This window comes from Pelmatolapia mariae, linkage group LG22 (genome assembly GCF_036321145.2).
Source record: "Pelmatolapia mariae isolate MD_Pm_ZW linkage group LG22, Pm_UMD_F_2, whole genome shotgun sequence".
NCBI lineage: Eukaryota > Metazoa > Chordata > Actinopteri > Cichliformes > Cichlidae > Pelmatolapia > Pelmatolapia mariae.
This window is the reverse complement of record NC_086245.2, coordinates 22,349,721-22,366,461: the sequence shown is the minus strand read 5'-3', so window position 1 is coordinate 22,366,461 and position 16,741 is coordinate 22,349,721. Positions and strand designations below refer to the sequence as shown.

At 39.2% G+C, this 16,741-nt stretch overlaps 2 protein-coding genes across 2 annotated transcripts; both read right to left on the bottom strand.

Moving 5' to 3' along the window:
* Nucleotides 1-1,986: 1,986 nt before the first annotated feature.
* LOC134623640 (nucleoporin NUP42) lies at nucleotides 1,987-5,751 on the bottom strand. The gene is made up of 7 exons (XM_063468675.2): nucleotides 5,509-5,751; nucleotides 4,348-4,675; nucleotides 4,168-4,256; nucleotides 4,005-4,081; nucleotides 3,711-3,797; nucleotides 3,265-3,367; nucleotides 1,987-3,033 (listed from the first exon to the last, which is right to left on the bottom strand). The coding sequence occupies exons 1-7, from the start codon at nucleotides 5,669-5,671 to the stop codon at nucleotides 2,522-2,524; spliced, it is 1,359 nt and encodes a 452-aa protein (XP_063324745.2). The 5' UTR covers nucleotides 5,672-5,751; the 3' UTR covers nucleotides 1,987-2,521.
* Nucleotides 5,752-8,566: 2,815 nt separating this feature from the next.
* LOC134623641 (gasdermin-E-like) lies at nucleotides 8,567-15,462 on the bottom strand. The gene is made up of 10 exons (XM_063468676.2): nucleotides 15,302-15,462; nucleotides 13,850-14,085; nucleotides 13,546-13,738; nucleotides 13,131-13,308; nucleotides 12,797-12,917; nucleotides 10,367-10,516; nucleotides 9,907-10,028; nucleotides 9,626-9,746; nucleotides 9,443-9,513; nucleotides 8,567-8,903 (listed from the first exon to the last, which is right to left on the bottom strand). Exons 2-10 carry the CDS (start codon nucleotides 14,055-14,057, stop codon nucleotides 8,676-8,678), a joined length of 1,392 nt encoding a protein of 463 aa, XP_063324746.1. The 5' UTR covers nucleotides 14,058-14,085; nucleotides 15,302-15,462; the 3' UTR covers nucleotides 8,567-8,675.
* Between the last annotated feature and the right edge of the window lie 1,279 nt (nucleotides 15,463-16,741).

Sequence of the window (16,741 nt, the reverse complement as noted above, 5' to 3'; positions counted from 1 at the left end):
CAGTTTTGAGACTAGCCCATCCTTAAATACAGCATGTGCATGTGCAGTATATTCTCTAAGCCAACATTTCTTACTCTCAGTGTGTTAAGCGGAAGACACTAATCCTACTATGAAACCATAAACATCCTCAGCATGGAAACACAGAGCCAGACATGGACCTATAAAAATATATTTGCAGGTGAAATATGTGCCACCAAGGCCTTTTGCAATAAGCTAGTCAGATAGGCATAAATCAGAGGCCTTGGATCAATGCCTTGTTTCCCATAGGCAAACTGCTGTGGCACAACACAATCAATTCTACCTCTGGATTCATAGCTCCAATTACTAAGCCTTGTTCTCTGCTACAACTATAAAAGGGGTGGTGTGTGTGTGTGTGTGTGTTGGGGGGGGGGGGGGGGGGGTGTCACCTGGAATCATACCCTATTTATAGTAGTTTTGGATTCAGCTCAGTTCCTCTGAAATGTGCAGAGGGGCAACCAAAGCGTTTCTTTCTTTCCGAGCGTCCAGTGCTGACATCAGCTGATGCAGACACCACAGTGGCAATGAAAACAGCATGCATTTAGTCACCCTATAATAAAGACAAAATCTGGTCTGGAAAAGTTAGCAGCAGGCAGAAGTCATAATTCAAAGGATCCACTTGGAGCTGCTACACAGCCGGAGCCTGCAGTCTAAAGAGGGCATCAACCAGACAGACAGCTCCTGTTTCCCTCTTATCGATAGGTGTGTTAAATATATTAAAGCACCATATACTGTGTACATCTGGTCCTTGTTGCTGAAGTCAGGGCACAGTCAATTGGATTACAGTGCACGCTGTGTTGTTTAAGCAGTGATTTCACAGGAGGGTTGGGAAGGGAGGACTGAAGGAGCATATGGACTCAAGTCTTGATGCTGTATTTCCATCATTTTAAATGTAGGGTCCCTCTTGGGGAATATTTAATGATCCATGGGAGGAAAGGAGGGTACGCGTGTTAAGATTACGCACAACTGGTCAGACGAGCAATCCAACATCATCACTGAGGTGATGTATTTGAGAGTGAGTAAATGCTACCAATAAAACCCCGTGCGTTTCTGTGTGTGTATTCAGGTATCCACAGACTCATCCCCTCACTCATGCATACCCTACATAAACACAAGCAATGCTATCGATTTGATGCTGTAGCAAATCTGCTTATTTGGTGTGGGGTGGGGTAACAAACACAAACACCCTTATTTATCAGTTAGATTGCTTTAAAAGTCACAGGACAGCAATATAAACACATTTCAGCGGCACGAGGGAGCAAGTGCCTTTTCATGAGAGCGTTTCGTTTTCAGTCGTTCATTAATCAGCTGAATTATTTATCATCTTCTAGCAGGGGGTGGGTGGGAGGTTACTGCTGAGGGACAGAGGAGCAGGAGAGAAAATGACTGTGTTGCACACTGTTGCTCGCAGTTAATGTTCCGCAACTATTTATAAGAACACATAAAATTTTTATTAATTATATCTACAAGGCCTTTTTGACCTGGCTGTAAAACACGGACACACAAACGGAGGCAAACACGAAACCCAGCGTCACCTCCGTCTGAAGCTACGCACTCCCCGTCAGCTGAAAATATGCTCGAGTCAGCAGAGGTAGAGCCCCCTCTGCAGTATGGTTTATTGCTGTCACATGGATCACTCTTACTGTCCCACCATTTGCTCAGCACCTAATAAATACATTCTGAACAGCTTATTTATTCTCTGTCATTTGGAAGCTGCCTCACTTAGCTCTCTTTTAGCAGAAATCTGGTGTGAATAAATGTTTTTTGTTTCCAGGCCTTGATTTTGTTGTTTTGTCACATTACATTGCAAGTGAAAAAGTAGCCTGAAGTTAAAAAGTACTTCTAGGTTAAAACACATGTGCAGAAATAATTAAAAAACAAAACAAAAAACCTCATGAACATTTGAGCTTGTGTTGTGACACCACCTTCTGACTGATACATGTAATTACAGCAAGAATTCCTATCCCATGAAACCGTAAATGAAATACATTTATTTGCCTTTAGCCCACCAGACAGATAATCTCTTTCACAATAGAAACCTGGTTGAGGAATCAGCCATTCCATAAAATAACATAATATCTGTACATATGCTGGAACTGTTTCCCAAACTCTGTTGGCAAATTTACTCCACATACAGTTCAACAGGCTGATTTGTTGAATTTTGCATGTTTGATCATTAAAAATTAAAATAAACCTTTAAAAGATTTTTTTCCCCATCAGCTTTTCTTGCTGTACCCTTAGCTACTTAATAAAAGGGAAAAGATGAACAAATTAAAATCCATGCAATGCAAAATCATTCAAAAATAGAACTTTTTATGACAAAAGATAGCTTGAAAGTACACAGTACACTTCCAAACTGAGTTTTCTCCACCTAAACTGAGGAGAAGTGTGTGGATGTCAGCCACATCTTCAAAATTACTTGCACGGAAAAGGTTTAAAGCAGAAAATCTTTACACAAAATTATATTTTTTAGTTTAATAATGTACCCATATTGTCCACAGTATCACACCACTAGCAGGTTAGAAGGGGGGGGCTTCAGTGGAATCTGTCCCAGAGTGAATTTCTTAGCCTTGAACTGACTCAGTTCCTCTTCGGTCAGTTTACTCTCAGGGGAAAACAGACTGTCCGACGCCCCTTCGGCAGACCCAGTTCCTGACGTGGGCTGAGTGGCTGCTGCCCCAAATCCTCCACTTGTCTTCCCAAAAGGACTGCTGCTTCCTGTTGTCGCAGGGGCTACAACCCCGAAACTGCTGCTTGCTGTAGTGGGGAAACTAAATCCAGAGGCAGATCCAAATCCTGACGCAGGTGCTGGTTTGTCCGTGGTGGTAGAGGCGAAGGAGAAACTTGAAGCTGAAGGTGTAGAGGAGAACGCAGTGCCGAACCCAGAGGGAGGCTGTGTGGGAGCTGCTAAGATGTTACCAAAACCTGTTGAAGATGACTGTGTGGCTGCAGAGCCAAATCCACTATTTGAAGCAGAAAAGCTGAAACCGCTGGCCTGGGCTGGGGCACCAAAATCTGCAGGAACAGAAGGATTTAGAGTTATCATGGAGTGATGGATAATTTTATAAAATACCTTTTATTATGAAATTCTGAAAAACCTACACTTTGATTAATTTAGTGCTAAAATACTAAACTACATGCAGTCTCTGTAAAATCTGCTCAAACATCAAAACTCATTAGAAATGGGAAGTACCTTCAAACAAGAAAGACAGTTTATGATTCAATAAAGAAATCGTTGATCTTTACCTTTGCTTCCAAAGCTGGAGATGGAGGATCCAAATCCAGTTGCTGTTGTCGAACCAAACCCACCTGAAGATCCCTGAGGTGCAGCACCATTTAATTCTGCAAGCTGCAATGAAAAAAAATGAAGTAAAAAAAACATAAAACACTGAATTAAAAGCCCCAAAATAGACAGGACCAATGCTAGTGTGAAATCAGAACCTCAGCATTAAATCTAAACCAGGTGTTCGATACGTTCGAAGAGTAGAAGGAAACTTTATTAAACGAAAATGTATTCTGACATTTCCATTGCTGCACACTGCTGACGTGCACACCTAATGGTAAAAATCTAAACACATCTTCTCAGTGCTGTTTGGTTTTCACGTCTCATTAGGGACCAGTTATGGACTCTGGAATTGTAACAAATGATCTAAAGTTGGGAAACGGTGTTTGTGAGCATCTGTGTGTCTTACCAGTGCCGCACGAGTGGCTGGATTCATAATCTTCAATTCCTGGACTCTGTTTTTCCACTGACTGAGCAGCTGATTGATGCCATTCATCTAAGCACAGACAAGAGGAATTTCTTATACTCTTAGAAATACTTAAACACATTTAACGTTTTGCCTTCCGATATTAAATTAGAGCTTGATTATAATAATCAAGCCCATGTACCAAAAAGACTTGGGGCCATGCTTCTATCCACGAAGAGGATGAATACTGACCCAAAGCCAAACAGACATGACATTACTAAGGAACAGTGCACTTACGTAGCCCTGCAGATCTCCTGAAGCTCTTGTGGAGTAGTATTCCAGCCGGAGCTCTTCAGGGGAGAGGTCAGTGAAACCTGTAGTCAGAACATAGGAAGCATGTTCAGGTCCAGTGTTTCAGTTTTTAAAAATATGCATTTAAAATGAAAAATCTCATACACACCAGATACAAGTGTCTTGAAGCTATAATAACACGAGAATCCCCATTGGCCAGACTTCTCCCAAACATCTATGTCCATCTGAATGACTTCCCTAGATAACAAATATGACAATGATTTCCTTACGACTGATAAAAAAAATTTTTTTAAAAAAGAGAACGTTATGTTTTCTCATAAAGACTCACAGTTTTTTGTCGTCGTCTTCATCACCAACTGTTCCTCCCGCTGCCCTTCCTCCTCCTCCCCCCCTGCCTCCCCTGTCAAAGGTGCTGGGAGTATTAAGAGCTGAAAATCTGTTTTGACTTGAGAAACTGAAGTCGGAGCTCTTCACATTTTCTCTTCGCCCTCCTCCACCACCACCACCACCACCACCACCACCTCCTCCTCCTCCTCCTCCCCCTCCCCCACCTCCTCCATAACCCCAGTCGTCACTTCCGTGAGAAGAGAAGGATGAAGGCTGGATGTAGTTTCCTTTTTGCTGGGAAGGATTCACCCAGACTCTGTTTCCAAACCCTGGAATCAAAATACAAACCAGTGTCAAAAAGCATTACAAATTGTGTAAAATACACTCCATAGTGCATCATCATTATTAACCCATTTTAATCCTTGTTTAAATCACTTTATTAGCTCTCTGGTTAGCTTTATCCTCGACTTTCTTCTTTACTGAAAGCTGGTTGTCTGCTTTACATTCATTTATTTGATAACCACCATGAGGTCTCATGAAGTGGTAACATGAAATTAAATTGCTGTTGTTTAGCACACACCTGACCTTTGTAAAATATGTATTTGTTTCCAGCGTATTGTATAACTGCATTGGAAAAGAAACTACGACACAGTAATATTACCCATCCCTCCGATACTAAATGTGCATTCATGTGGCATCAGAATAACAGGAAAACCTCTTTTGTGATGCCCATTCAAGTTTGAAAAAACACCATTTGCCAAGTTGTTGACATACTTAAAACTTAATAGAGCTGATATTTCTGACTGGGCCCCGTGCTATGAAGTGAATTCAACAGACCCAGGCTACCCTTCCATTTCTACATAACTTAGCATGACGGTGACACACCCCAGTAAGAAGTGAACCGCAGTTGAAAATCCAGGGTTAACTCCATGGTTAAGTTACCTAGATAAGCACAAATCCTGCTTCGGCCTCTGGATGTGTTTGTATCTCATCCCACTGTTCAAATACCCTACCCACGAAACAAACCTAATTTGCCTACAATTCAGTGGGACAGAAAAGGAAGGCTAACAACAGCTAGCTAAGAGAGCGAAAACGTCACAAGAAGAATGCTAAAGAAACTGAAAGTAGGCTTAGATGAATATTAATTTATCGAAGACGTTACCTCCACCTCCACTTCTGGGTTGCTGCTGACCAGAGCGGTTGCTGTAGTTGTTGTTATATCCTCCACCACCACCTCCTCCTCTGCTTCCTCCTCTTGGGTGCTCATTCCAACATTTTTCGCCGTAACGACAGCGGCCCTGAAGAAAGAAGTTGCACACAGGCATTTCCAAAAGGTGCTAAAGGCGTCTTTTAGAGCGCAAAAACACCACTTCCACTCGGCAATATTTTCTGGCCGTGTCTGAACTGCGGTCGCACGAGATTTACGTCACCGCTCGGCCCACGTGGTCTTTTTTTTCGGGTGGGATTCTTTTTTTAAATTTCTTTACCAGATAATTTCTCTATCAGATATTTTTTAATTTTAACAAAAGTTATATAATAATAATAATAATAATAATAATAATAATAATAATAATAATAAGAAGAAGAAGAAGAAGAAGAAGAAATTAAATAATAAATTAAAAACACATTTTATTTGAATTTATTTTTTAATTTAACCTTTACCAAAGAAAAAAAATTATCTGTATTTTTATTTTATTTTATTTGACCAAAATGTAAGGAGTAGAAACTACAGATACCTGAAAATTGTAGTAGTATTAGTATTTGTACTTGGTAAAGTATGGTAAAGTCCTTGGTAAATGTTGTTAAATGATGTCACAACTACTAATAACTCACTCAGCTACTAACTTATAAGATCTTATCAAACATGACTCAGCTAAAATGATCACTTTTTTAAAAATTGTAAATTACAGCTACAACATGATGTGTAATAATGTTAAAGTTAAAAGTGATTTAATGTTTGTAAGACCTTAGAATATTTAATAATTATTAAACATTTGCACAAACTCTGACTAAAATCCAAGATACACCTTTCATCACATCTTTGTGGTTTGGAATCTCAGAGTTGGAGAAACTTTTTGAACCCATGAAAAAAAGCACACTGAAGATGTCAAACACTTTCTTACCTACAGTTTGTAGCTGTCAGTAAATAGTAACCTTAAAAGCTATGGTGGAACTATAAGAAAGTTACGGTGCTTACTGTAATGTAAAAAAAAAAAAAAGTAAACACTAATTTAAGATAATTAGAAATAGTGTGAATCATCTGTATCGATACCTCACTGATACACAGCTACTACACCACACTCATTCTTAATTTAAAAAAAAATGTAAATGTAAAAGAAGATCTTTTTCAACACAGGAATCCCACAATGCACTACTTTCTCTAAACATGTACAATAAAATGTAGTTTGCATCACATTTATTTTTCTATGGAGGACACAATTCACGGAAAATATAAAAGTTTTATTTTTGCTTTCCGTGTTATCAAAATGATATACTTTGATACAGACAACTACATGCAAAACACTTTTTTTTGAAAGCCTAGTAATATAGTCTTTCTTAACAATAAATTAGAAAGTAAGTACCAGTAAGGTCATTAGAAAAGGAATGTCATAAAAACTTATAGCTCATATATGAAAACACATGATCGTCTTAATAAAAGCACTACTTTTTAAAAATGTCAATACTGTATTTTATAGTGTAGCTTGTTTTAACAAAGTCTGGTCTTCAAGAGAATATTAAAAATAAAGCTATCTTTAAGTAAAAAAAAAAAAGTTTAATGCTATTTTCATTATTAAGATGAGCAGCAATACGATGCCGTACCATTTAAAATGAAAAATCCTTGCATGAATTGGCATGTAGCATGTTTTTCACCACATAGATGTGGAAAGGCTAGTTATTTTACATACCATAGGCATGGAACAAACTTCAATTTTTTATGTTAATTGAAAAGCTTAAAATTACAGAAGTGTAGAGCTGCCACCCAGGCAAAAGAAAAATAGAGCTATATTACGTTATGACATGAAAAGTTTATTGTTCTAACAATATACTTTTCTTGTTTGTTATATATACTTTCATGTTAGTACAATATACTTTTTTACATTTGAACAACATAATATCAGGTTATTACAATATACATAATTATCACGTTGGTACAATGTAATATTTATATTGTAAAAACGTGAAAGGTTTTTTGTTATAACGTGATAATCATGTTTATTATAATAACGTGATATTATGTTGTTCAAATGTGAAAGGTATATTGTACTAACATGATAGTATATTGTACAAACATGTAAAGTATATTGTTAGATCAATAAACTTTTCACGTTATAATGTGATATAGCTCTATTTTTCTTTTCCCTGGGTGGCAACTCTACGCTTCCGTATAAAATCATCAACATGTAAACATTTCTTGAGCTGAGAAATCTGAACTACCTTTAGCTTAATCGCCTTTCAAGTGATCCCTGGTTAGTAAATTTTCTAAAAGATGAGCTTTACTAAAAAATAAAAAAAATTTGTGTACCCAAAAACTAGCAGATAAGAACGTCTGGATTGAACTTGTAGGACAGATTACTGTAAGGCAGGCGTCTCGAACTCAAGTCCTCGAGGGCCGCTGTCCTGAAATGTTTCCATGTGTTCCTGTTGCAACACACCTGTATACAATTAGTAGGTCATTAGCAAGACTCTATAGAACTTGATTGTATGCTGAAGTGGCAATTCAGCCATTTGATTCATGTTACAGCAGCTCATGAGTGAATGAACACGGTGCAATAAAAGTACTTTTAGAAGTACATTTTTCCAAACACTAATACTTGAGTAGGGTTATGGGTTGCCACGTCAGCATGCAATCAAGTTCTATACTCTTGCTAATGACCTACTAATTTTATTTAGGTGTGTTGCAACAGGGACACATGGAAAAGGACACCAGCCCTCGAGGACTGGAGTTCGAGACCCCTGCTAAGGTGTCTAATCAAACTCTGTGAAAAGTAAGAAAATGAAACAATATATCATATCAGAGCTGCCCCAAAATATATCAAATCCTCCTTCAATTAATCACTATCTATCAATATATATTTCTTTTTTTGAAAATACATGTTATAAAATGTTTGTTTTAAATAATAAAAACATATTTAGGAAAAAAAATGTTTTCCTCTGCTCTGTAACAAATCTAAAGCAATGTTTTAAAAGCAATAGTGATGATAATATGAAAAAGTCTTGTAACAAACTATAGCAAGCTTACATGTAATAAGATTTTAGAATAAAAAAAGAAATGGTGCAAATACAATCAATAAGAAAGGAGAGGGAGTGCACACTCAGGCACTACAACTATTAAAGTGCATTGCAGAGCAAACACAATCCATGGATGCTGAGGAAGAGGACCACTGGGAGGACTCCTGCATTATCTCTGGTTTCCATCCACAGGCGGTCAGCGTCTCTCCTTAGCGTCACACTGGCGGAGGAAAGTAGCTGCTCTGCCAGCTGAAAGGCCTGGTTATCCTGCAGCAGGGCAGGAAGAGACTGAATGTTGAGAACATTGCTGCTCTTTAGCTTGCACACCTGGGGAGATAGGTAGGTGGATCAGTGGACAAGCTCTTTGTTGCAAAATGCTGGTTTACAGATTCGAATTCTACTTTCCTCAAAGAACTAAAATAAAGAAAGATGAAATGGCTTAATAAATACTATAAATTCATGTCATAACATTAGATATAGAGCTAAAACCCCATAATTGGTTGTAGTTAGCTTAGCATAGCTAGCCTGGTTAAAGCAGCCTCCAGAAGGCCACAAGGAATTTTTTAGGGTTAAAAATACATAAAGTAGAAATAACATTATTAAGTGAACTTTAGAAGGTCAGATAGGTGTGTATTTTGACACCTCTGGAACAGAGATAGGCTAGCTAGTTCCCCGTTTATACTAAGCTAAACAGGTGCTTGTCATGTTTAGAGATGTAAAATTTATTTTTAATACATAGTTTTCTTTTGTGTGTGAGTGTGTTCTACGTACATATTGAATTATTGAAATAACTCAACCATCAATGTACTAATCATGGTACCAATCATTACCAACAATGTGTACTAAACTGAAACAGGTTAGCTAACCAGCATGTTGAAGGCCTGCAGAAAATCAGGAGCGCTCTTGCCCAGAAGTTCCAGAGTTTCTTTGGGCAACTCTAAAAACATTAAACAGAACACATGACGATGTTAAACCCACTAAAAAAACAAAAGAATTCTGCAGCACTGCTTTGTAATGCTGATCTTTTTTTGTCTGTATCTTCCTCTTACCTTCCATGGCACTGACCAACAGGTGTGCTGCATTTAGGGTGCTTTCAGTGGGACTCTCTGCACTGGGTTGCTCTTCTTTTGGGGTCCCATTGTGTATTTCATTGCTACACAAATCTTCAAGCTGACACAGAAAAAGGGCTTCAGATTAGAAGGAAAAATAAACATTTTGGGATGCTGTGGTTACACATTTATTTACACAACCGCGACACAGATTATTTTAGCCGACTGGCTAGTGGTCACCACGAACATCTGGTCTACAGGGCAATATCAGTTTCACTCACCACAAGCTGCAGATATGACAGAGCAGCTCTGTCATTCAGAGTTTCTTGGAGCTTCTTGAATAAAGCCCATCGGGTTGGGTGGGGGAGCTTTGCCAGAGGAGAAAGGACTTTTTCCTGCGATTCTGCAACAAACCAGAAGATACTATTTGTTTATTATCGATTATTATAACCATGTGACTGCTGTTCTTTCATATTGTCATAATCATATTTTTTTTAGGTATAACAGCTAGTTTTAGTGCCAGTGTTTACTACTGAGGAAAGTCAGCTCAGCTATAATGTTTGAGATTAAACCACAAAATGCAACGACATAGGCAACGTTTCAGTGAGACAGATAAAATAACAGTTGTATTTGGGACAAAAAGGAACCTTCCTCAGTTTGCCATAAGTCTACTGTGTTTCATTTGTTATATTTTTTTCCATCAACAAGTAATTGTGTGAATGTATGAATGAAGGGACAAACCATTATGAAGTGCAATAAGGGGTGCTTTCTGTGGAACCTTCTGCTCGTTGCACTTTCCATCCACTGTGTCGAAGCAATCATCAGAAGGCCAGGACCTCGAGATGGAGTCTGACTCAAAGCCTCCAATTGCACCAGGTTGTAGACATATGTCTGAAAAATACAGAAAACATCATAAACACATGGGCAAACACATATCACACACGAGTGTTATCTGATTATTGAGTGTGTAAACAGAAGAACTTACTGTTGCTATTGTATCATGTAGCCATGTTTGCCTATCACTAACACTTCTCTATTCCCAACATTTTATTTTCCCTTTCAAAGCATCTAAGTCGAGAAGAATAATTGCTCTTTATGGTGCGGCTGCCATGTATGGGTGTAATATAGTGTGTCCTATCTGATACACACACACACACACACATAGCAGCAGCAAAATGGCTGGACAGGAGATGGTAAACTGAGATAAAATAAAAGATTACCCTCTTCATAAGTAGATGGCAGCTACATGTGTTACTATAATTACAACAACACCTGATGAGCATGTACACCCTCATTAACCTCTCCTGTCTCTAACAGCAGTACAGTACCTGTAAGCGAGCATTTCATCCGTGGCAGGGGAAATGGCCAGAGGACAAAAAGACTGATAAGACTGTTGATTGAATACAACCTGCATCATTGCTTCATTGTTGTAAATACTACCGCTGCCATCTTGGAGGCTGCTGTAGGATAGTTGTCGGAAGCTCACCTGGGCATTCCAGGCAATATAAGCTAGCCCCAAGAGGAAACTAAAAAAATGAAGCCAACATGGAGTCGCAGTTTCTGAAGTTGCACTTGGGGCTAGTTCCAAACATGAGTCAATCCCTATAGACTGCCATGTTGAAATGCTTAATTTTACACTATTAAAAAGCATGGTATGAAGATCTTTTTTTTCTCTCCGGATAGTTTTCCCCCTTAATAACAAGTGTACCCATATCTTTTTTTCTTTAATCATTCATCCACTAGGATACTGGTAAACCTTTAAAGTTAGGGGTTTGGCTGCTTTGACTGACATGTGGATACTGACAAGTGGAGGCTTCATCTCTGCTAGTCCTATTAATCGAACTAGACGTCTTGACAACAACCAGACAAATAATATGTCTTGTTGTGTGGTATAGTTTGTCAGAGCAGCTTCTGTTACGTTTCTGCTGAGGGAGATTCCAGTTTTTTTAGTGTACTGCAGGGATGTCAAACTTATTTTTCATCACGAGCCACATCCAGCCCATTTTGATCTTATGTGGCCTGGATCAAGGAAACTGCCCTTTTCACCAGTGTACAGAAGTTTAACTGAACATTTAATCCCTGAGATAGCTTAGTGTTAGGTCAACAACAAGAAATCAGTCACACAACTCTTTGGGCTTAAATGTGAGAAGTAAATATATAAAATTACAGAAATCTATAACTTCATTAATTTGGTGTAGCATGGATGGCCATGGAGGAGGTCTTTACCAGTAGGAAAAGCTGTAAAACCTATGAAAATGCAATTAAAATACAATTTTACCCCCCAGGCCCTATGTTTTACAACCCTGAACTACAACTTAGCATTGATTAGCAAGTTACCAAGTTGTCCATGTCTGTGCAATGCACCTGCACAGTCTGTTAATGGAGCTTGCTAACCAAGCTTGCTAGCATTAGTGCTTCACTCTATCTTCCAAATATAGTCACTTCCTGCTCCAAAAAAACCTCCCAAAACAAAACCTAAGCAAACAGGTAAAAAAAAATTTTTAAATGAATAAAATAGCAACTTTGTAGCTCCAAAGTACAGAATCCAAAATTCAACTCATGCCCATCTTTTATATACAGTCTATGGCTTTCCCATATGTTCTCCTCATATTTTAGGTTTTGCACCTTCAACAAATCCAATGCATACAGGAGAAATATCCACTCTCAGAAGGAACTGCTGATAATACAAAGTTTGTATTAGCTTTAATATATTCCATTTGATTCAAGGAAATCTTATACATAGACCGCTACCTGTCACTTTCCTTCAACCAGTTTGTGGTATAATGCAAAACAAGCATTTTTCATTCATTGTCATCTACAATGTCACCAAAACTGGACTATTAAGTACTAAAAATAGTTGCTTCACTCTGACTGCTGACATTCACTTTAAGCCTAGTTCTACTGTGATCCACAGTATAATCACACAAATATCAGCAGGGTTACTTCAGGCCATTGAAGCAAACACCTATGTGTGTTTAATCAAAGCAGAGAGCGTAGAAAAGCTATGATATCCATTTAAAACTTTTGCCACACACAGCAGCAGTTTTTCAGTGATTTGGTTGTATGTGTGGTCAGTGAGGTCACACCAGAATGTTAAAGTGATATTGTCATTCTCACATTCATAACCACACATGTGGTTTACCACACACACTCTCACTCACACACACTCACAGTATTGTCCGTCTTTTTTAACCTCCAGTTCCAGGATGCTGTACGCGATGACTGTACCAGAGGGGATCTCCACGGAAACATCGCTGTCTATCTCAATGCTGTTGCTGTCCTTCACACACACCTGGGAGCACACATATACACACACATATAGGATTGGATTAGAGGAAGGCTGACTGATTTCTTTTTTTCTTATATTTTTGGGCGGCATAACCAGAATTTCACAAATTTATGGTGATCAAACTACAAAATAAGATATATGCTGATAATAATATACCTGATAAAACTTTTGAAAACTATTGGCATCATGATTAAAAAAAACGTCTAAGAGGCCTACCTTAACCGAGCTCCCCAGCATGCCAACCAGCCCGAGCACCCCTTGAAAGGTGCACTCTTCCACTTTTGTCTGGGTGATGGAGCAGGGGCTGGTGGTGAGGATCCTCTCCTTCACTAGCCCCACCACCTCAGCCCGCTTCTCTATCTGCCTCACCAGCACGTGCTGCATGTCCACCGATCTGATGTGAAGAGAAGCTGGTGTTAATGGTTTAAGACAGACTGATTGACAAATGGAAAATGACACCACGCCGCTGTGGTCTGAGGTGTTTAGCATGTGATGCCTGAAGTCCACATTTATAAGGAGTTCATTACATCACCAGTGAAGACCTCATCTCCTTACTCTTCGATGACAACCTGTATATGTGAAAGCAGTTTTTAAAAATAAAATAAAAAGTTTTTAAAATATTACATCATACCTGTTGTGAGAGTCAAGTAATAGCTTTTTCACATTCACCTCTTCTTTCTTCAGCTGGCCAAAACATGACTGGAGCTTGGTAGTGCCACGCCCCTCCAGTCTGATACTGGCAGAGCCGGCTTCGGGGCCCAGCTCACTAGCAAGTTTAGCTCCGTATGTCCCCTTGTAGGTCAAGAATTCTGACTCTGACACTCCTGAAAAAACACAAGATGTTACCCCGATATCAGCTTTGTTGAAATGTGTCTGGGAACTCACATGCACTACAATTTTCCTGTAACAACTTAAGTTTGAATCTGCACACCTACCTGGCATGAGCTCCTTGTCACCCAGCAACAAGTCGCCGAGAGTGAAATCTGTTGGTTGGTACCTGGGTCTCTGCCAAAACCAGCGCTTGCGTTTGATCACAAGCGCCATGGGAACCAGTTTGTGAGAGTCATTTACTCGAGAGACGTGGATGAGAAGTCCTTCGGGGTCAATCTCACGGACGAAGTTGGCAGTGGCCTTGGAAAACATGACTCCAGAAGACAAGCACTGCAGACAGCTGGAAGAGAAAGAAATTAAAGGTTTCAGCTTGGGCTTAATTTCTCTCCGACAGCAACCCTAATGTGTTTTATTTAAAAATCTAAACAACTGTGGGTGATTTCCAGTTGGTATTCTCCCCAGCTCTCTACCCTTGATTGTTTATGAGTGACTGAGAGGCCTGTGTCGGGGAGGGGGGGGGGTTAACCCCCAAATAGCAAGAAATCAGTGACTCATCGGACATAGAGGAAGTTCCCTGGATGTTAGGATACAACTTTAACAACAAAAACATGAGTACACACAGACACCAAGGTCCACTAATACTGCAGTCTCAGCTTTCATTGTTTAAATATTCACAATATTTGGATGTACAATAAAGAGGGGAGGGGAGTTTGGAGGAGAAGGCTGCGCAGCATTAGATGGTAGAGGAATGTTAAATAAAAGAAGATGATGGAGCTCAGGCTTTTGAAAACTATCCTCATGAATAAAATGTAAGAATGTTCAACTTCGCCGTTGAACATTAAGGCAAACTAACCATGACTTGACATAGATTCACTGTGTTGAGTCACTTGGGTTAAATTATTAAGCAGCTGCCGTAATGTCACCTGGGACTGTCCTTTAACCCCAAACTCGCACTGCAAAAGTTCACATTCTGAATATTTTATGTTTCTTTTGTTTAGTGTGTTCTGAACCAAGGAAACAAGGGGCATAAAAGGAATAACTGTCAAAGTGTCACATGCAATAACAATGTATGCGATAGATAGATAGATAGATAGATAGATAGATAGATAGATAGATAGATAGATAGATAGATAGATAGATAGATAGATAGATAGATAGATAGATAGATTTTCTATAGTAATGTAATGTGTCGATGAGCATAATCAGACGCTTCAGGTTGCTAAAGTAAACTGCAGTTGGACTCTGACAGTCCTGTTTTCGGCTCAGGCACCACGACCACCCCCATACACACGTGTGCCAGCCCATTTCCCGGCAGCCCACTTTTTCCAGTTCGAGCTACAGTAGCTGGGGCCGCGCGCGAGCTGGCGTAGTGAGTGAGGTCAATTGCGCACGAGCCTCAAGACGCATGACTTGGATGAATTTAAAGGGAGCCGGAGACTCAAAAATACTTTGACCGCAAAATAACAACACAGGTTGGGACAGTGGAACCATTCTTAGTCTCGCCATCGCACAGAAACACAGACTGACACGCAGTAGCCAATAAATAAAGTTTTTACCTTTCTCAGAGTTGACAGTCAGTAATGGAATGTGACCGATGATGACGTAAAAAATAAGATCCAAAAGTAGTCCTTTGGCTTTCTAAGTGAAAGTTCACACACAGCTATTTGAGCAAATGACGAAACTGTGAAGCAAATCCCCGAAAGACAGCACTGTCCGGGAGAAGCTACAGGCGAGTGCTGAGAGGACTGTACAGCTCTATTTCACAGAAGAGGATGAAGACGCCTCCTCCCACTGGAGTTAATTCTGATCATATGAGCACAGTGGGATGTGTATCTGTGTGTGTATCTGTGTGTCCGTTTCGGGACATGAGCAGACTTGCCTGTTTGAGGTTTTAGTTTTTTTCGTGAATTGTGCAGTGGAAAAAACTTATTAATACTATTCATTCATATGTGATGAGTAATCTTTAAAACGGATGTCGTTTACAGCAAAAGTTCATTCAGCAGCCAAACCACATCTTGCCTCACAACACCACCTCTGCAGTTGAAGTGGTCAAGCAATTTTAAGTCTTTATTTATTTATTTTAAATGAGCCAGAACATTAAGCTCAAAGAGAGTTATATGTTAAAAAGATAATTAAAAAAATAATAAATGAACTCATGTTTATAGGATATGAGGAAGTTTCCACTTAAGTATGCACGCCCACACATCCACATTTACACTATGGTTGTCAGGGTCAGGGTCTGTGAGCCAGCATTTTGACTTTATTTTGTATTTATGATTTTCTTATATTATATTGGAAATATGTTAAGTTCTTGTGCTGTAGGTACTAATAGTTAGGATTTAGTTGACTTTTATTCTAGTTTTTGTTTCATCAATTTCTCCTGATTTATAAGTCTTTTTCTTGTCCTCTGTGTTTTACTTTTAGTTATGCCCGTGATCTCATCTCCCTTATCTGTTCTCATGTGTCTCTCCTTGTGTTCCATGTCTCCCCATGTGTTTTAGGTCTGTCTGTTCCATATTGTCAAGCTTTTGTTGTCATGTCTACATTTCTCAATGTTTCCTGTTTTATTTTGAAGAGTCGGGAGTCGGCGTCGTTATGTTTATTCCAGTCAGCTGTTTCCCCCCGTGTGTCCACTTCCCCTGATCACCTGCTGTGTGTATTTAGTCTCTGTGTTTTCATTCAGGTCGTCTGTTTTCCTCCATCTAAGTAACTTCAGGTTTAAAGTCTTTAATGATTCTGTTCAGGTCATGTTCATGTTTCGTGTTTCCTCTTCATAGTTCCTGGCATGTACCTGTTCAGAATCATGTTCACGTCACTTTTGTTATAGTCATCACAGTTTATGTTTTCCCAGTTTTGGTTTTAGTTTTAGTTCTCACCCCCTGTACGCCTTGCTTTGTTTTTGTATTCATGTTTTTCCAGCCTAATAAACGGCTCGCCTTTTGTTTAAAGTCAGTTCTGTCTCCTTTCGGGTGTGCATTTGGGCCCTCCATCTCACT